Source organism: Onychostoma macrolepis, chromosome 07 (genome assembly GCF_012432095.1).
Source record: "Onychostoma macrolepis isolate SWU-2019 chromosome 07, ASM1243209v1, whole genome shotgun sequence".
In the NCBI taxonomy this organism is placed as follows: Eukaryota; Metazoa; Chordata; class Actinopteri; order Cypriniformes; family Cyprinidae; genus Onychostoma; species Onychostoma macrolepis.
The window spans coordinates 2266340-2287599 of record NC_081161.1 but is presented as its reverse complement, the minus strand read 5'-3'; the positions used below and the strand labels follow the sequence as shown (position 1 = coordinate 2287599).

Below are 21260 nucleotides of genomic sequence, written 5' to 3'. Positions count from 1 at the left end.
TGGCCAGCAAACTCGCCTGACCTGAGAATCTATGAGGTATTGTCAAGAGGAAGATGAGAGACACCAGACCCAACAATGCAGATGAGCTGAAGGCCACTATCAGAGCAACCTGGGCTCTCATAACACCTGAGCAGTGCCACAGACTGATCGACTCCATGCCACGCCGCACTGCTGCAGTAATTCAGGCAAAAGGAGCCCCAACTAAGTATTGAGTGCTGTACATGCTCATACTTTTCATTTTCATACTTTTCAGTTGGCCAAGATTTCTAAAAATCCTTTCTTTGTATCGGTCTTAAGTAATATTCTAATATTCTGAGATACTGATTTTTGACTTTCATGAGCTGTAAGCTCTAATCATCAAAATTAAAAGAAATCAACATTTGAAATATATCAGTCTGTGTGTAATGAATGAATATAATATACAAGTTTCACTTTTTGAATGGAATTAGTGAAATAAATCAACTTTTTGATGATATTCTAATTATATGACCAGCACTGTAGCTCTGCGCAAAGTTCGTGTGTCTTCGTGCGCTCTCGGTTTACGCACGTAGCGTACAGAGAGCGGCGCCGCGGCGCTACACGGAGTGTTTATCAGCGAGCAGATGCTCTCCGAAGTAGGGGTGTGCGATACTGCAAATTTTGGTATCGATCCGATACCAAGTAAATACAGAGCAAGTATCGCCAATACTGATACCGATACCGATACTTTTTCCTTTTTAATAACATACATTTAAATGACCAATTACACTTTGAAAATTAACAATAACTTATGTTGATATGACTAAAATATTACATTCACCTTAAAGCTATGTGGATATTATTATTCTGAAAGGAGTTTACAAGCAGAGGAGCCCAGAATATGAAAGCAATGCGTAAAGTTTCGTGTTAAGCATTTTCCTCCCATAGAAAAGAGTTAGGCTATAAAGAAAAAAAAAATGAATGTGGCCTAATGCATTAAGAAAGTAAAATTGAAAGGCCAACTCAGTATACTGATGATGCAAACTATATGCAGGCAAGCAGCCCAGGATATGAACCCAAAGTGCATGCATGTTAAGTGTTTTCCTCTGATAAAAAACCTTTATAAAGAAAAAACAACAACGTGGCTTAATGGTTGGAGACAGTAATAAAAAGGCCAAATTCGGTCAATTTAATGGGTCTGGCTTCCAGTCTCATCCGCTTCCAGCACTTTTAACTGTACAAAACAGCTCATTTTGCTGCTTGCTTGGTGTTGCAAACTGGTGCTTCTTACCATATTATTTTAATGAATTACTTAATTATAAACACACGGTGGATAGCACAAATAATTTTACCGTTTATTGTTTTTATTATTTATTATTTTTCTCACGATTTCCCTACCGTGCCTAATGAAGTGGAAGTCTCGCACATTCAGTCTATGAAAAAAAGCTTACTTCCACATTGAAAAAGGTGAATAAGTTTGTTGCTGTTGCCACGAATTTCTACCGTTCCATCATCTCTCGCTGTAGCCAATAATATCCGCTCGCGCTTGGAGCCGCTGAGTCACGTAATGGCATAACAAAACACTAACGCAGTAATGCTTGCATACTAGACGTGAAAAGAGCGTTATATAAACACACATACATGCCTATTCTTTGTTGAATGTATTAAGCAATATATTATGTGTAGAGGAGAGAAAATTAACCTAAAGTATCGATCTAATCAGGCTAGTATCGATCCGATACCGATACCAACGTTGGTATCGATACTATCGATATTAGGATCGATCCGCCCACCACTACTCCGAAGCTTTCATCTGAATCTCTCCATCATGGATCGACGACTTTAGAAGTGTTTTTGTGGCGTTTGATGGTGTTTTGGAGGACGTGGTGAGAAACATCGGCGAAGAGAGTAACAGAAAGACACGCATCAGATGCACGAGATGCACGACAGGCAGAGATAGCATTAGCACGTAAGTTTCAACACTGTTCTCTTGAAAGTTTATATATGTATATCATGTATTTGCAGCTTTTGTTTCATGTTAGCTGTTTTAGATTATAAACATGACAACGGAGAGGGATAGTATGAGGGGGCTACATGAGTTATGTACGCGTGTGTATGTTTGTGGGTATGTAGAGTGTGTGTGTGTGTGTGTGTGTGAGAGAGAGAGAGTGTGAGTGAGTGAGTGTGTCTGTGTGTGTACAACATGTAAACAGTGTTGAAAGTTTTATTTGTTTTGCTTACACAATTTCTCACTCTTTCTCTCTCCTTTTCCTGTCTTTCAGTGGGTTTGGTGCATCCAGTTGGTCAGAGAACAAACCTTTTTAGTGGCTGCCTTGAGTGTCTTTCTACACAGTAAATACTGTAAACAGTTGCTTTAGTTTTTCAGTAACATTATTTATTTATTACTATATTAGTAATATTAATAATATTTAGCAGATAATTTTTTTATTTTATTTTTTTTATAAGTTACAAATGTTGTAAAATCATTGTTTGTGTTTTCATTAGGTCAAAAATGATCAAATCTGTTTTGGTTCACTGTTTTCATTATTAGAATTGTTCAAAATAAAGACTGTTTAGTTCAAATTCTGAAATAGTTTTGTGTTTTTATGTGGTTTCACTGGTAGAGCAGTTCTGAATTGATATACATATATGTAGTATATGTGGTATGCAGTGTCATATGGAGTCTCTATATAGCCTTTTTGAAAGGATTCCTAGACTTTTCTTGAAATAAAAGATCCAAATGACTTTTCCAAAGCTTTTCTTGAAATGAAATACCATAAAAATGTAGTTTCTGTAAGTTTTTACCTAAAAAAAAAAGTGTTTTATTTCAGGAAAAGTTTAGGCGTTTTTTTTTTTAAAAATGCCATTTGGAGACCTGGTAACCAAATGACCAAATGAGTCAGCACTACAAATGCTGTTCAGAAATATTTTTTTATTGTGTGTTTTGGTGGGCAGAGTAGTACTGAATTAATATACATATATTTATTATGTAGTTTTGACTCATTTGGTCATTTGGTTACCAGGTCTCCAAATGGCTTTTTTGAAAGGAAAGCCTAGACTTTTTTTAAATAAAAGCTTACAGAATCTACATTTTTGGGAGTATCATCCTCAAATTTGAATCAAAATATGGTCAGATATTCAGCTTTATCTTTATGGTGTTTTCAGGCCTTTGGCAGCAAAGCCCCATCCATTTTTCCCTTAGTGAATTTCATTAAAATATATCTAGAGTCACTTTCATGTATATTTTACCTTGTTTTACTCTGTTGCTATACTGATTTTGAGTTATTTTGACTCTAGAGTAACAAAGGTTGAAGTGTTAAATATAGACCTTAGGGTTCAAAAGCTACTGACATTTTTATTTGGTTATGTCGTTTTTCACAAAATGCTCAAAAATAGGGGTGCAGGTTAAGAGGATAAACAACTCTGTAAATTGTGATAAATTAACACAAACTGTGTTGTGTGATGTAATGATTAAGTATGATGATATGATATTAATGTTCAACAGTATGATGCATCTGAACATTCATCTTCTGCAGGTGTAAAGGATTCAACACTGATTCCAGTCAGCAGCTCAAACTCTGAGAAATCAAGCCAAACTACAGCAGCTCCTACAACACGAGGTACATGATCTCTGACACACTTCATCAGTCTCTCACTTCAGTGCTTTACTGGATAAAAAACACAAAACGTGTCATGACTATAATATTCTCTTACAGTCTGTTGTCTGATGCATAAATGTTTAACTCTCAAAATGATTACACAACAAATACACAAGTTACATCTGTTTTGTGTGTTTTCACATCAGCTGCACACACTGCTGTAATTACCACACAACAAGATATTTATGTATTATTTCGTATTCTTATTGTTTAAGATGCCTATTACAGAGAAAGAGCTTATTATAAACCTTATTTAATTTGTAAATAATTCGCTTTCCCCTTTCAAACAAGACGTCAACGTAAAAGCTAATTTAAATAAACTATTTTATTATAAAAAGTGAACGAGGCATTAGGTTATTCACATTAATTGATTAAAATCATAGTGAGCATTTATAAGACTGTGCAAGTCCTTCCACGTTAGTGAACAGACGCCGTCCAGCATCATAACTAAGGGTCAGACTGAAATAAAACTGCTCCTGAATACAGCAGCTGAAGAAGAAAATACAAAAAATCAGTTTGTAATGTCTTGATGTTGTGTTCATGCAGTAAAATAAGATTTTTTTTCTATCCTCCATTGCATCAATTACATGAACATATTGCCCCATATTACCCCGATTCCAGATACCACACCAAACTCCCCAAAACAAGGTATGTGTACATCGATCTCTTTTCAGTGGTTCTGATCACACTTCAAAGTTTTCCTAGAATCAGCATAAAATAAATAAGTCTTGAATATTTAGTTTTAATCCTCTTTTCTATTCTTCACTTTCTCATGTAATAATGATCTTGTACATCAATTACAATCCATGAACATTTAAATGAATGTATATGTGAAAAGTAAATTTGTAACTCTGTAAAAGTAACTCAAAGAGATGTCGTTCTCATTCAAGGCAAGTTTATTTATATAGCACATTTCATACACAGTGGTAATTCAAAGTGCTTTACATAAAAGGAAGTGAAAAAGTCATAAAAAAAAAAGTCACAACAATTAAAACAAGGAATTCAAAAATAATAATAATAATAATAATAAAAACAAGATATAAAAATTGATTTAAAAATAATTTAAAACAGTTAAGAATAGAAAATGATTATACATATTGCAATCACTTCAGACGTAGCACAGTGCTCATTCAGTAAATGCACAGCTAAACAGATGAGTTTTGAGTCTGGATTTAAATGTGGCTAATGTTTTAACACATCTGATCTCTTCTGGAAGCTGGTTCCAACTGCGGGCGGCATAATAGCTAAAAGCGGACTCCTCTTGTTTTGTGTGATCATTTAATAAACATATCAGATATACTCTGTTAGTGTGCAGATGCTTTCAGGACATATAAACAACTCTCTGTATGTCATTATCCCTTATTGTTTTTTTTTTGTTTTTTTTGTAAATCACTTTGTAGAAAAGCGCCTAAATGAATAAATGTAATGTACATGTATAAAGTGGCAACAGTAGGATCATGAAGCTCCTCACAGCTTTAGCTCTGGCAGAAACTTTCAATAAAAATCATCATCATCATCACTCATAAGTATGATAAATATGCATAATTACGCTGTTATATGCTTTACCGTTTTATTTCTTTGTCAGTAGTAGTTGTTTTTATATCTTTGGTTAAACAGTAATATGCCTCTTAATGTGTCTCTTCCTCAGTGATTGGGATTGTTGTTGCCGCTGCATCAGCTGTTCTTCTTGCTGTTGTTCTCTGGGTAATTTGTAGAAAAAGAGCCGGTGAGTTTTTAGGGTTTTCCTCTATTTTCTAACAACAGACAAACATTTCAAAGCATGTGACTTTAAGATAAATGTGTCGTGTAAATGTTTTGACAGAATTCCTCTGATAAGTGAAGAGAAAACAATGAGATGTCTGAATATAATTCATTCAAGTCTATATATAAAAATAATTTATTGTCCCATCAGTGTGGTATCCATTTAATGATTTTAACAAATATTATCATTTAAACTCATTATGTTGTTAGAATTGCTTACTGTTTTATACTACGGTATTCTGAGATGCAAATATCATCTGCCACCATTTCCACTGAGTAAAGGACAATGAACATCCAGCCAGTTCACAAAATAAACCCCAACAGGGCGATCAGGACCCCCTTATTACATAGTTACACATTTGAGTTGAAATATTTTATTTGCTCTTAAGAGAAAAGCTTCTGCAAATAAAAATAGTTCCTATCAAATGGCTCTGAGCCATAAAAGATGGATATTTGAGGCATGAATCATCGTATCACACCACAGCCTTAAATACCCAGATGAGCGATCAGAGTCAAGACCAATCAGAATCAAGTATTCCAGTGTTTTGTGCTGTATGTAATCATTAATATTCATATTTCAGATAACCTATTCCTAATATTTCTATTTTTAGATAACAGAAGAGGGACTAATGACTCTGTGGTAAGTAAAAGCCAAAGACCCGTGAGGTTGCTCTATAAGCTGTAATATGTGAACTCTTATTAGTCACGTTAGTTAAAGCATCAGCTAGAAGACAAGTGTGTATATTTGCACTGTTTCGTGTATAAAGTCCACAGATAAGAATAATGGAGCCAGTTCTGAGGCTGTAGAACTAGTAGAACGTGATGACACAGAAGAACTCATCCACAATATCCACCGCGCGCCGCCACCAGCTCCCGCGTCTCACACACACGAGCGTGATTTTAGCACTATATTTAGCAACTTTCAGACCCTTTTAGCGGCTTTTTTCCCCATAGAATATACAAACTGACAAACCTAGCGAATGTTTTGGATAAACCTTAGCTATGGTTCAGTTGGAAGATGTCGCCAGTGCTGCCCCGCGAGCGCGAGATCTGACTCCCGGCGCAGCGTCGCGTCTCTCTGCGTCTGTTCTGTGCAGCGAGCGGCTGAGAAGCACTGCATTCATTTGGCCGTACCGCGACTGTTTGGAATTATAAATATGAGCATAGTTCGTCTGTTAATATTATGCACTTTTTTTTTTTAGTTTACTCAGACGCAGGCAGTGCGCTGCATGAGACAAAAAAGTAATATAGCCAAAACCACCGCATAGCCGCTCTTTAGTATAACGTTAGATGCATGTTGATTTTATCAGACGATGTCGCGATTATAAATGAGAATGACTCCTGGTTAACATGTATTAATGGGTCGTGTTTAGTCACTATTTAGTGTGGAATTTTTCTACAATATTCGCTCATCATGACAGTAAAATAGGGCATTCTAAGTCAATCTACTGTAGTTTTTCCTCTCTCAATCAGTAGAAAATGTGGTTAACACCCGATCATGCATGGAAAAAATAAATACCGTCATATACCGTGAAACCGGTATAATTTTGAAAAATACCGTGATATACATTTTTGGTCATACCGCCCAGCACTAACTACAGCACATAAACTGAAATTTTGGTAATATTGGTATTGTTTTATTGTTATTACTGAATAGCAACTTGTACCACTGGTATTAAACTAAACTGAATCAACATTGAACTGACTTGAGCTCAATAATGAAATGTCTGCCTTTTGTAGAAGTGTTTACAGCTGATTGATTACAACTTCACACTGTTACTGATCTGAACAGTCTTGAGCTGAATAACAACACTATTGTCATTGATTCTGCTATTTACTCATTATATGTGAAACTGCTTTGACAATCTGTATTGTAAGAGGCGCTATATAGAATTAAGTTGAAAATGCCAGAAAGAAAATTTCCCCTGTAGAAAGTCATTGTGGCAACATATACATTCATTGGAATGAGAGAAGAAGGAGGGCCATAAATCAGTAATTTCTGACAGACTTCCAGCTGTTCTGCCACAGTAAGGGATTCAAACCCTGTAGCGAGGTATTTTACTTAAAACATTTGCACCTGTAATTAGGCTAATTAGCAAAGTATATAGGAATGGACGTGTCTTTAAAGCTTGGTTTATCATATTTTCATTTATTTCTGTTTAGGAGCATAAAGATGACGTGACTTATACTGAGGTTGCCACACACTGTACAATCCAAGCCAGAAAGAAGGAGGCGAGTAAAACACTTCCCTGTTCTTCAGTGTCAACTGATGCCATCCATCTTCTCTAATCTGTTTTATTCTTACTTGCAGTTCTTCAAAATCTTGAATTAAGTATTTATGCTGTATTAATTGTGGGTTGAAACTTCTCATCAACATTATCAACTTCTTTCCAATCTGTTCAATCAGGTTTATGATGATGATAAAGTGACTTATTCTTCCATCAGAGGAGCAACAGCTGGACCTCAGGATGACTGCAGGCAACTTTATGCCTCTGTGAACAAGAACCATCACAAATAAGTCAAACAGTCTTTAATTATACAATTATAGTATCATGTGTAGAGGAATATATATATAACTGATTCCGTAAGATTTCCATTCAGTGCCATTGTAAATAATGTCTTCTTTCAAATTCTGTCATAATTTACTCACCCTCACACATCCTTGTACGCCTTGCAATGATTACATATTAGGTCAGTAGGCGGAGAGTAGGTGGTCTTTTGTGGCTGCTCGAACGCATTCAACAACATCAGCATCTAAACTACGAGCGCAATCCAGTCGAATGCGTTTTTGACTACCTCTGGAAGTGGTCGAAAGTGAACAAGCTCAAAACGTTGCACACCCCGTTCACACTTGTATTTAGCGTTACCCACTTGTGATCCGATCGACCAAACGCATCTTAATACCAGTGTAAACAGGCCTCGGTTGTGTTCTGAAGATGAATGAAAGTTATACAGATTTGTAACGACATGAGGGTGAGGGAAGGGAAGGATGACAGAACCGTTATTTTTAGGTGAACTGTCCTTTTACCTGTGATTACCAGATTTCAGTTTGGGATTTCATAATAACTGTCTGTTTTTCAATAAACTAGCCTCTTTATATTAATTCAGGATGATGCATGGATCTGTGTGCTTGCACAAAGTCTAGTCTAAATGAAGGACGGTTTCTCTCTTAGATCATGCTCATTAAATAATCCAGTTTCTTGAGTCTTTACTGCAGACTAATTAACTTACAGTTTGTGCTAATTAAGAAAATAGGAAAAGACACTTGATGTAAATGTTTATAACAATATGTAAGAAATAATAATTTGATGTTTGAACCACTTGAGCAATTGCTTTCACTAAAGCTTGTTACATTTTATTTAATTTGTCAAATATAAATGTATGACATGTCATACGTACAGTCATGACCAAAAATATTGACACCTTTGGTAAATATGATCAAAGAAGGCAGTGAAAATTAATCTGCATTGTTAATCCTTCTGATCTTTTATTTTAAAAATTCACAAAAATCTGACCTTTCATTGGATGATAAGAATTTAAAATTTGGGGAAATATCATTATGAAATAAATGTTTTTCTCTAATACACATTGGCCAAAATTAACGGCACCCTTTTATTCAATACTTTTTGAAACCTTTATTTGCCAGTTTAACAGCTCTGTTGGTATTTGATAGAATCCATGATGCCATGCGTCTAAACAAGATGTCCAGGACCTCCAGCAGAAATATAGGCCCACAACATCAAAGATACAGCAGTATATTTCATTGTACACATGGGGTACTTTTTATCCCTGTGTTCACCAAACCCATCTTGAGTGTTTGCTGCTTAAAAGCTCATTTTTTAGTTTCATCTGACCATAGAAGCCAGTGCCATTTGAAGTTCCAGTCGTGTCTGAAAACTGAAAATGCTGGAGTTTGTATTTGGATGAGCGAGGATAATTTTTCTTGAAACCCTCCCGAACAACACGTGCTGATGTAGGTGCTGTTTGACAATTTTTTTTTAAAGGTTTTTTGACCCCGAGACTCAACTATTTTCTGCAATTCTCCAGCTGTGGTCCTTGGAGAGTCTTTAGCCACTCAAACTCTCCTTCTCGCCGTGCATTAGGACGATATAGACACACAGGTGCTCTTCCAGGCAGTTTCCTAACATTTTATGTTGATTGGAATTCTTAATTATTGTCCTGATGGTGGAAATGGGAATTTTCACTGCTCTAGCTCTTTTCTTAAAGCCACTTCACTAATTTGTGAAGCTCAATTATCTTTTGCTGCACATCAAAAATATATTCTTTGGTTTTTCTCATTGTGATGGATGATTAAGGGAATTTGGGCTTTGTTTTCCGTCCTATTTATATTTCTGTGAAACAGGAAGCCATGGCTGGATAATTTCATGTTCATAATCACCCTGGAGTGCTCAAAATTGTGAATATGAATGGGAATATACTTCAGAGATTTTACTCATAAGAATTTCTAGGGGTCCCAATAATTGTGTCCAACGTGTATTTGAGAAAAACATTTATTTCATAATGATATTTCCCCCATTTTAAATTCTTATTATCCAATGAAAGGTTAGATTTTTGTGATTTATTTATTTTTTTAATAAAATATCAAAAGGATTATCAATGCAGATTAATTTTCACATCCTTCTTTGATCATATTTACCAAGGGTGCCAACATTTTTGGCCATGACTGTATGTTTACAGTGAAGAAACTTTAGAGGCAGAACAGATTTTGACCGTGTCATATCTGAGTTTGTATAAATCAGTTGCTGGTAATCTGCTGAACAGTGTATATGCAGGAAATGCTGTCAATATTTTACATTTCAGTACCAGTTGTTTTCCAGACTTGTTTCTGGATCCTCCACAACAATGTATACATTCTGTGTCTCTCACTGAACACATTTGATTCATGTCATCAGCTCATTAATAAAGACTGCAAGAGCTCAAATGGTTGTTTCATTTAAAGGACACATTCAAAATGTGCACTATTGGGAAAACCACTACTCAAATGTGCAAAATAAGTAAATAAATAAATAAAAAAGGCACATGCACAGAATCACGCTTTACATCAGGTTCATCATTCCTGGACCTGCAGAGACACTTTACTGCAGAGTTTAGTTTCAACTCTAATAAACAAACCTGAATCGGCTAATTTGAGCTGTTTAGCTTTGTTGGATCTAACTTGAACTAAACATTTGATACATTGCACCATTGAAACTAAGTCATTTGTAAATGGTTTGTAGAAACTATAGCAATATGAAAGGAAAACCACTTAAAGAAGAGGAACTGGTAACACAATGTGTGAGAATTCACAGCCATCAGTCTAAACTGGCTTCAGAGATGATGGTACTGTTCACTGTGGGTTGAACGAGTGTGGAAAAACTTCTCAAACTCTGTAGTAATGTGTTTCATATCCTCAACCGCTCATAGCTGTATATATATATATATATATATATACATGGGCGTTTCTTCAACTAGGGGCACTTTTAGCCTTGTGAAGTTGAATAAAAAAAACTTGTTCAAAAGTCACGTAACACAGTATCAAGTTTAAATAATTTGTCTAGTTTTAAAGTCTGTAAGAGGACAAACTTAGATTACAAGAGAAATTGTTAATATTTTACATTTTTCCGACCTGCAATGAACAAATGTCATTTCCACCACATCCCAATATACAGCTATTATTTAAATATAGAATAACTTATGCCACTCAAGAATTGTCTAAGATCATTTTTTGTAACTAGTTTTCCACAATAACTTATAAGAAAATAAATAACTTGAATTTGTATATTAAGTAGAGCATGATCTCATAAATTGTGGATACATTTTTAATGTGTGATGAGAACTTTTAAAATATTTTTAAAAAATGTGTGGTGGTGGAAATGACAATGAATTAACGTGAATGTAGAGAAATAGCAGATATATTTATTAGAAAAAGTCTTAAACTCATCACACTCATTAAACTCAATTCACAAAATCATTAAACATATCAATTGTACTTTGTAACCATAAATGTCATTTCCACCACAGAGGCAGTGTGGTGGAAATGAAATTTCTGTATTTTTTTGTGAAAAAATGGAAGATAGCTTCACTGATTAGCTTTGAATTAATGCTTAGCATTTCATATATGAAAAATACTCTTATTTAACTTAAAATGTTCAGCTTTTTAAAAACACCCTTGAAGGTACAGCATGTTTGGAAATGACATAGAATAAATATATTAACTGATCAAGCAATATTTACCTTGATTTTTCTTCCATTTGTTGTTGATGAAAATTTTAATTCCTTCCATGTCCAACATGTGCTCTGATGTCACTGAACATTTCCATAGAAACCACCGAAACAATCGTTCACACAAACGTTTCAAAGAGACATTACAGTGTTGTGGTGGAAATTACACCAATACTGTGCGACAGCTATATTTAGTATAAAAAGTAATATTAATAGTGGTCTCACATTAAATACTATAATGTATTTTAATTATTTTACTAGTGCTTAATTCAGGAACACTAATAGTCACCAGATAAGTCATTTTTTTAAATTGTATTTTCATTGTTGAAGTTTAAAAGTCTGGGTGTGCGACAAGGAAAAAACAGTGATTTTGACACCTATAAGGAGGTTGAAAAGTATGAAAAAATCATAATAGAAAGGTAGTAAAAAGTTTTTAAGGTGGTTTTATTGTTAGTTTGACAAAGTTATAATTTGTCCAAAATTATATGTATTTTTAAAAATATGACCAAAGAACATAAAAGTGCCCATAGTCTAAGAATCACCCATATACATATACATATATATATATATATATATATATATAAACGTAGAACTAGCATGCCACAAAATAAAGAGGACAAAAGACAGTGATTAGGGGAAAAACAAACAAACAAAAAACCTAAGGCAACTTTTGAAGCTCCTTAATAGACATCAAAATATTGCTGATGAGAAAATTATTAAACTTGAATGTTTTTTGTAGTCATCTTGCATGTTTTGAGAGCTGGTGGATGGTTGAGTTATTGAAGTTGATACATTGTGTTAACAGCATGTTTGATTTTAATAGATACAGTTAAACTCTATCAATTTATTTCAGTGCACTTTTGATAATAGCAGTGTTTCTGCAGGGGATTGCCCCACTGAATGCTGGTTAATAGTTATTGAACGCTGCAGAACTCTTGCAGGGAGTCAGTCATCATATTGAGTTTGACCGTTTATTGCACAAGATTTGACCATATACACATGTTAGAGTATTTGAGGTAGTTTCTGAAATAAATAAAGCAACAAAAATAAATATACATTGTCTAAATATAATCAACGATTCAACATGTCACAAACTGTATAATAAACAACTTTGTGAAGTGCACTGATATATGGAATATAAACTGAGAAATATATCAGCAATATCTCTGTGAGAATAACAATCTACAAAAACAATGAAATATAAGTTATATAGAAACGAGACTGTCTCATTAATACAGACGTCAGTAACGTGACGTGACTGCGACGCTGAAGTAACTTGTGAACACTGCACTACGTTATTTACGCAAGTCATTACTGAAACATCACGCAGATCGCAAGAGTTCAACTTAAAGGGGAAGAATTCACAAAAGTTGTGTTTCAGTGTCACTTCATAAGTTACAATTAAAAAAAACACACCTAACTGCTATGTACAGTATATATTTATAGATACTTCTTTTTCACACATATAGTGTGAGTGAAATGCAGCTAAACAGTCAGTTGTTTCAGATCAGAGGAAGTTAACACCCGCAGGAGGAGCTGAGGATGTTTAAAGGAAGAGATGTAAATATAGAATGAAAAGAAAGACGGACAGAAACAGAAAATGTCTGATAAGTGTGACATGTGTCTGCTGGGACTGATCACTCTCTCTGCACTTCTCACAGGTAAAGACATCTGTGTATGATCTATTACATATTATAAAAGATCTGTATAATGTGAAGATCCAGTCAATTAAAAGTAATTATTTGAATTAATTCATCAACCTTTATAAAGCACGATTGTAACATTAAAAACAAACAAAAAAATGTTTGTTTGTTTTTACTGTAATTTATTTATTTTATTATCATCTCACAATATGGATCTGCATTCAAAAGGATTTTTGCAACTGAACATTTCCTGTAATTCCTTGAATAAATAATAATAATAATAATAAAGTCATACATCTTACAACAAATGTGGAAGCTAAATGGCAAAAGAAACACTTTTTTTTTTTTACGGCCATATTACCATTAAGTGTTTTTATTCAGTAAGTCTTCCTTTACTTCATATATTTAGCATCAAATAAACAATACAATGTTTTCATAGTAATACAACTAATTAAAGAAATAAGGTTTGGGTTATTCAGCAGAGATTTTGGGGTTTGTGTGAGAGAGTTAACTCATGTGTTCAATATCAGTTTACTCTGCTTGGTTCATTTTCTACTTAAAACAGGACACAAAGAGTTTATTTAAACTGTATTTCATAATCAAGTCATTAACCCACATTATTATTATCACTATTATTATTATTATTATTTGTAGGTAGCAGTGGAGTGGATGAGACTCATGTGTTCTGCAGTTCTGGTGAAAATGTCCGTCTGTCCTGTAATAATGCTCTTCCTGGCTGCACATCAACTGTATGGCTCTATAGCAGACATTCAGAGGCAGTTGAACTGATTACTGGAGGAATAAAGAGGAAAGACACAGAGAGACATGAGAGACTGAGTCTGGGCTCTGACTGCTCTCTGAACATCAAGAACGTCACAAAAGAAGATCGTGGATCTTACTCCTGCCGACAATATGTGAATGGAGTACAACAAGGAACTGATGCACAAGTTTATCTGCATGTTCTTCATGGTCAGTGTTTCTGTGAATATTATGATTATATGTTGAATTAAACAGTAATATTGTTGTTCCTGGAAAGACTGGAATCAGTCGTGTAATCTCTGTCTGATTTCTGTTTCAGTCTCTTCATCATCCTCACAGTCTGAGATCAGATCAGGCCGCTCTGTGACTCTCTCCTGTCAGTTATATTATGATCGAGTCTCTTGTGATAGTTTGGTTGGTTCTGAGGGAATTGATCTGATCTGGGTGAATCAGGCTGGTGTGAATCTGCAGACAGACTCCAGATTTCAGATATTCTCCTCAGAACAGTGTCTCAGCTCTCTGACTACAACACTCCTGAATGAAGATCACAACAGAGAGTGGAGATGTCAGGTTACACAGAGAAACCAGCTGAAGACCTCAGCCACATATACTGTCAAGTATTCAGGTAAATTGTTTATAACAATTAATTATCAGTAATTTAAATATGATTGTAGTCTATGATGTATCTGAACATTCATCTTCAGCTCCGACCGAAACAAAGACACCGTCTCCAGTCACCAGCTCTACATCAGCTGCAGCTCCTACACAACCAGGTACATAATCAGCTGTTAATATTAATATTTACTGTTAGCTGAAGACCTCAGTCACATATACTCTCGAGTATTCAGAAACTACATTTCTTTAACCCCTTAACTGTCACAAGTTCACTTCAATATATTACGATTAAATCCTAATCTAATCAAGACAAACTATATATCGTTGGAAAGGTCTAAGACTCCTAAATAGATATTTTACCACTGTTTGTTATTAGAAATTATGTAGGGACAGTAATATATTAATTTATGACAAGAGTGCACCTCAAAACATATACATCATAACAGGAGTTCTGACCTTTGTCACAAAAATATATTTAGTTTACTTTTTCCCTATCACATGATTTAATAATCATCAAAAATTATATATCATTTGAAAGGATAAAACCTCTAAATTCATCCTGCGAAAACTATATTCAAATTGGACGTTGCATTACCATGGAAACGGTACTTTAAAATCTTCTAGCAGGCTCCTCCCCCTTAGTGTCATATTACAAAATGTATTGCGTCTTTTAGAATCAAAACTTTTTATAATCTTGACAAAATACATATCGTTGGAAATATCTGAGTCTCAAGATTCCATATTTGGTGGTTATTTTTTGATAGAAGTAAATTTTAGAGAGAAATTATACATTTGTGACAGAAAAATGCATCAAAAAAATAAAAAAATAAATCAATGGAGTTTGGATGGCTATTTGTGGTATAACACCGAAACAAAATTGCAAAGGAACCTCAATTAATTAATTAAAAAAAAAAAAACAAAAAAAAAACACGTATTTAGACACATGGCTTTAATTTTATATCAATTTTGGATTAAAACCTATTTTGTAAAATATTTATTTTATATAAAATATAAATAGTACAGTACATTTTCTTTACAGTAAATTTAAACTTCTATAAATGTTTTATACTTTCATTTTTGTTCTGCTGATTGTCTGATTGTCCAACCTTAGGTCTGTATTCCAAAGCGTTCATGAATTATAACAATTAAAATTTGAATACTGCACTTAAGAGGTGAATCAATTTCAGGAGAATATATGTCATTGATTCAGGACAAACTGAAGGTTTAAGGTCTGCAGCTCACTGTGTGTCACTCTCATATAAATGAGGTATAAATAACTTTGTGTGTTTATATTGTAACCAGAACCGTTTCTGATCAAAAGGGTTCCTCAGCAAAGTCTTACTTCCATCATCACTGAACAGAATTCAGGAGACAAGATCATCAGTGATGCCTTCATAGATACAGTTGTCTTGTGTTACCTTAGTTACTTTAAATAGATAGCAAACATGTCTGAAAACATGTGCCTTTGACAAACTGCAATGCAGATAAAATGAATCTTTATTACTTGCACACCTGTATAGATAAATGGATCATTACCCCAAACACTGAGATGTCTTCAGCTGCTCACACATTTCAGTTACTACACATCAACATTTGCATGTCTTATTGAAGTCACATTATGTTTGAACTGAACTGATATTATTGATCCACAGAAGCTGCTGTCACAGCATCAGAAACTGTAGTCTGTATGACTGCTGGATCATTAATCAGAGGTATGGAATGGCTTTGCATGCACTGAAATATTAGTGAATTTGTAAATGTTTTGTCAATAATTGTTCATTGTTAATAAGCAGTTCACAGATTAATTCTCTTCTGTTTTTCTATCATCTCTCCACACATCTGTCCTGCAGTGATTGTGATTATTGTTGAGATCGCAGTGTTTGCTGCTCCTACTGTGATTCTTCTTCAGATCATCTGTGTGAGAAGAGCTGGTGAGTTTTGAACATCACAGAACCTGAGGATTCACATCGATCTCTAACAAGCTGAATCATGGCAGTGAAAAAAACTCAGTAAATTGATTTATTTTATTTATTTAGGAAGGAAAAACTCTCACCACCAAAATGAAGTAGAGATGTCTATAATATTACAATGAATATAAATCTATTATAATGATTACAGCAAGATTTATTTCAGTGTTTATGGATATTATATTTGCATACAGATTTGAATGTAATTTTCCAGTACTCCATATTGTACAGACTGCTTTAAATATGATATTAAATACAGTCATCAATAAAGCGACACAGGTATCTTAATAAACATGTATAGTTATTTACACAGAAATAATATAAATTACAATTTTATTTTTATCTTTAAAATAAAGTTTCATACTCCAGTTTGTTTATCACATGATATATTTACAGATTTTTTTTTTTTTTGTTACGGATAATTTCAATGCAGAGACAAATCCTTACTTATGTTTCCTCTTAACCCAAATAAGAAAATACATGAAGGATTGTATTCCTCACCCACAAGATAGTTCAACACGATTTTATGTTAAGTATTTTAAGTATAAATTCACAATTTGAAAAACTTTTCTTTCTTTTTTTGGTGCACAAATGGTGAAAATGTGTTTGAGGTATTTAACCCTGATATTAGGTAAATTAGCAATATTTACGTAAAATAAAAGATAGAGTTGACTGTAGTATTGATTTCATACACCAGATGCTACTGGATCAAATTAAAGACAGATAAGGTGTTCATCAAACAACATGTACACAGGGATTAAAGTTCTCCGTCGCTACGACGGATTTCCGTTAATTGCGGGGTTCCCGCCTGTCCTTAATGTCTTACATTCACTTTTCATCATTTTAAATTACCATATTGTCCCGAATATAAGACGGCCCTGATTATAAGACGACCCCCCTTTTTCCAGATGTACCTTTTGGAAAAAGGCTTTTTGAAAACCAAATCTTTTTTTTTTTTTCTTCTCTCTCTGTAAAACTTCATATTGCATATTTTTCCTATTTTAATTTTTGTTTTGAAAGTATGGTAAATACTGGTAAAATGTACCAACAATGACATTGAAAAATATACACTTTTTGATATACCATAAAAATAACAGGTAGCCCATCTGAATTATATAACATTTAGGCTATCCATCTCATAGTAGCCTACCACAATTTTATTAACAGTAGAAATTAAATCTTGATGAATTGTTGAATAAAGTTGTTATTTTTTATTTTCTTTGCGTACAAAAAGTATTCTTGTCGCTTCATAACCTTCAGATTGAACCACTGATGGCAGATGGACTATTCTGACGATGCTTTTCATACTTTTCTGGGCCTTGACAGTGTTAATTACTTGGCAGTCAATGGGACAGTCACAAACCTCCCGGTTTTCATCCAAAATATCTTAAATTGTGTTCCGAAGACAGACTAAGTTTTACGGGTTTGGAGCGGCAAGGGAGGTAAAATTTTCATTTTGGGGTGGAGTAACCCTTTAACAATAGTTTCTCTGTGTTTGTTTAAGGCAGGTTGAATCTAATGCAGTGTGCGTTTAGTTTTCAAACATTATGACGGATATTGAATAAGGTCTGTTGTGTTTCACTGCTTTAGAATTATTCTCACAATAAAGAATGCAATTACAGTTGAATAATTCATGAGATATTGTTCTTTAAACCACTTTTTACTGTCTTTTTCAAATTATGAGAGCAGAATAGAAAAAAAAGAGAAAGAAATCAACAACCTGCAACACGGCACTTGATAAAACAAACAGAACTTCTGCAAGATAATTTCTTGTCATATTACTTTCACATTAAAATATCAAATATCAGTCACATTGACAAGAGCTTACCTGAATGACACAGAAATGTGTTACAGTCGCTGTCTTCAGTTCAAATCGCTGTGGTTCAGTTTGCCTCTGTTCCACTCAAGATAATGATGTTTTCTCGTCAGTCAGCAGTTGGTTGATGCAAGAGCGTAGGTTTGCTTTCGAGATCGGTGGGAACATAAACCCAACCCTGGGTTGATGGTTAGTGGTTAAAGCTCAGTGTGTTTCTGACACTGATTGACTTCACAGCTTGGACTTTAGTTCCGGAAACAAAATCTGTACTTGCAAAAAAACAAACAAAACACAATTACTATTAAAAAAAATAATAAAGGCCACTTAAGTGTACCTACAGAGAGACAATTTCATAACATGTTTCTTAACACTCTTAAAAAGAGCACTTTGTAATAACATCAAATTCAATTTTAAAGAATATTTTAAGTTATTGTTTTAATAATCTTTCATTGTACTTTAAAGTGCACTTATTTGTGTGTTGAATAACATACTAAAGCACTTGATTATAATTTTAACTTTTATTTATAATTCATTATTCTTTTGCAAATGTCAAATAAATTGGATCGCTTTCTCTATCGATGAATGTTATTGTGTATCACTGAGCTTTTTAGATACAGATTTTAACAGTTAAACGTTTACTGCAAAATGTCAATGCTGTAGAACACAGAAAATACACATTTGTATGTATACAGTACTGTAGCTACTATATGATAACAGTAATTTATTTATATATATAGTAACGGGGTGAAGAATCACACGACAAGAATGGCTCGATAAATGCCCCGAAGGGTCCTATCTCCGACTTCTGGAGCAAGCCTAACCAACAAGCCTCTTTCACAGAACAGCTTGCAACATTAAGACAAAAGAATACTCATTGACAAGTACAATGCCGGAAGGAGATCGTCAAATTTGGGACAAGTAATCAAGATTAAAGGTCAAAGAGATGGCCATCTCATGTGTTCCACAAGAGAAATCACGAGCTTCTTTAGATTGACTTTTCCCCCACACATACAAGACAAAGACTGAGACTGAAATTCCTTTTGGTCTCCACAGAACTACACAGAGACTTTCTTTTGCATATGCACATAAAACCATCCTAAAAGGACATTGCTAGGCATAACACTATATTATGTATGTAACCCACACATTAGATTATCATGTTTTAAGCACATATTATGTATGTCTTTTTAATAACTATTGAATGACTTTAAGGTTTATTCGTGTTTGGTATGTATGAGCTTGACAATTCTAGCTTGAAACGTTTCTTCCAATTGATTCTTTGTCAAATGTATCATATTCTGGTTATAGAAATCACATCCAAAAGTGTACTTTGCCAGAGTCTGTAAAATTCGGACCATGTGACTGATAACATGCTGATTTATGATGGAAGGAACAACCCTAGCTAAGATAATAGCCTATCTAATTGGTCAAGACATTGACCAAAATTCAAATTTTGTCCAAAAAGCCGAGTTTTGACGCTGTTTTAGCGCTCTTTGAGCGTGCTCTGGCCTACAGGCCAGTTGCTACTTAACACCACGATGAGAGGAAAAACCACCTAGTCTCGTTACTCGATTTATTCTTTTACTGTAGTTTATTTTCTTTCCGTTGAGTCTCGTGTTCAAAAGTTAAGTTTGCTGCAAAGTCCAGCTCTGACTGCACCCGCTTCAAACTTCAACCAGCAACTGACTCCAAGACCATCCTCAGCCAACACCCAACCATTGGCTTCCCAAGACATCACTTCAAAGACTACTGAACTTCCAGCCAATCACCAACTCGGGAAAACCCCTTTCCTGCAACAATGATGACAGAAGGGAATCCTTGTAACCAAAGGCAACGCAAGTAAAACAACTCCAGATTCTAACTGAACTGGTGCATTTAATATAAAATTTAGCCTCATTGAGAAACTCAACGCGAGGGTTAATTAAGTGATTGATGGTTTGTTCAGGTCTATGCGATAGCACATATTGCTATAAACTTGGGATTTCACTTTCTCATTCTCTAAACTCATCCTTTCTCTCTTTTTGCAACGTGTGAATGTGTGAATGCTTGTGTTCATGTGTTAGATTAGTTTATGTCTTAGGTTTATATAAATAAAGTCGTATTTATATTTAAAAGAGAAGTATCTTGTGTTTTGTGCTTACAAGTTAATGTCTTAATCTGCCGATCTTGTTACTGTGCTTATTAATAGTGTTTACACTATATTTTGGATTTTAATATCCAGTGCAGAATTAATGTTATACGGCTCGTTCAGTGAATCGCTGCCGACTCGGTGAACAGCCGCAAAACAGTGATTCTGTTCAAATTCCCTATAAAATCATAAATGATTCCCTTTGAGCTAAATTAAATTATATTTATGTATCAAACCCTACAAATGGAAGGCCCGTGGAGATTTACCCAGTGGCTTTGTGTGCACCAGTCGGATCAGGATGGGGCACCTCTTAAAAAAAAAAAGAAGCACTTTCTTCTTAAAAAAAAAAAAAAAATTATAATGGCCATGCTATAGCATGCACCATGCACAAAAGCTGCTTCAGCATTGGCCCAGCCCCAATGAGAGATGTGTCAACCACATCCAGAAATAGACTGATGAAATGACATCTTTAAACAGACATTTTCAACAGCCTTTTTAACTACTGAGAACCACTGGGATACATATCTGTTGTTGCTACACATCACACACCAATACATTGACAATCAGATTTGCACCACTTTCACATATTTCTGATACTGGTGGGCCTTTTTGAATAAATCATTGGAATTTTTGCTTAAGGTTGCAACATAAAGGCCAATTCACAAAACATCAACAAATGCAGACCAACACGGTCAACAGATTACAGATTACACTTCCAACCAATATTTCAAT

At 34.4% G+C, this 21260-nt stretch overlaps 2 protein-coding genes across 4 annotated transcripts in view; both read left to right on the top strand.

Annotated features, from left to right (window-relative positions):
- The window catches only part of LOC131543571 (uncharacterized), a 30020-nt gene extending 20022 nt beyond the window's left edge, over nucleotides 1–9998 (top strand). Inside the window, exons 6-11 of the mRNA XM_058781056.1 lie at nucleotides 3495–3578; nucleotides 4239–4265; nucleotides 5266–5343; nucleotides 5990–6018; nucleotides 7542–7610; nucleotides 7786–9998. Coding sequence (XP_058637039.1) covers nucleotides 3495–3578; nucleotides 4239–4265; nucleotides 5266–5343; nucleotides 5990–6018; nucleotides 7542–7610; nucleotides 7786–7896 — 398 coding nt within the window. The 3' untranslated portion in view covers nucleotides 7897–9998. The remainder of the gene's footprint in view (nucleotides 1–3494; nucleotides 3579–4238; nucleotides 4266–5265; nucleotides 5344–5989; nucleotides 6019–7541; nucleotides 7611–7785) is intronic.
- A 2312-nt stretch (nucleotides 9999–12310) lies between these two features.
- On the top strand, nucleotides 12311–21260 carry LOC131543576 (uncharacterized). 3 transcript variants are annotated; one of them, XM_058781063.1, is made up of 7 exons: nucleotides 12311–13261; nucleotides 13898–14212; nucleotides 14322–14627; nucleotides 14707–14775; nucleotides 16270–16329; nucleotides 16468–16548; nucleotides 19138–21260. In XM_058781063.1, the coding sequence occupies exons 1-7, from the start codon at nucleotides 13201–13203 to the stop codon at nucleotides 19146–19148; spliced, it is 903 nt and encodes a 300-aa protein (XP_058637046.1). In that variant the 5' UTR covers nucleotides 12311–13200; the 3' UTR covers nucleotides 19149–21260. The 3 variants fall into 3 exon arrangements, with proteins under 3 accessions (XP_058637046.1, XP_058637047.1, XP_058637045.1); XM_058781062.1 differs by lacking the exon at nucleotides 19138–21260 and adding an exon at nucleotides 16654–18422 and having other exon boundaries at nucleotides 12312–13261; XM_058781064.1 differs by lacking the exon at nucleotides 19138–21260 and having other exon boundaries at nucleotides 16527–18422.

Coding starts and splice junctions, on each gene's coding strand:
- LOC131543576 (XM_058781062.1), top strand. CDS start 13,201: ATGTCTGATAAGTGTGACATGTGTCTGCTGGGACTGATCACTCTCTCT. Junction 14,213..14,321: donor TTATCTGCATGTTCTTCATG/GTCAGTGTTTCT, acceptor TTTCTGTTTCAG/TCTCTTCATCATCCTCACAG. Junction 16,549..16,653: donor CATCTGTGTGAGAAGAGCTG/GTGAGTTTTGAA, acceptor TTATTTATTTAG/GAAGGAAAAACTCTCACCAC.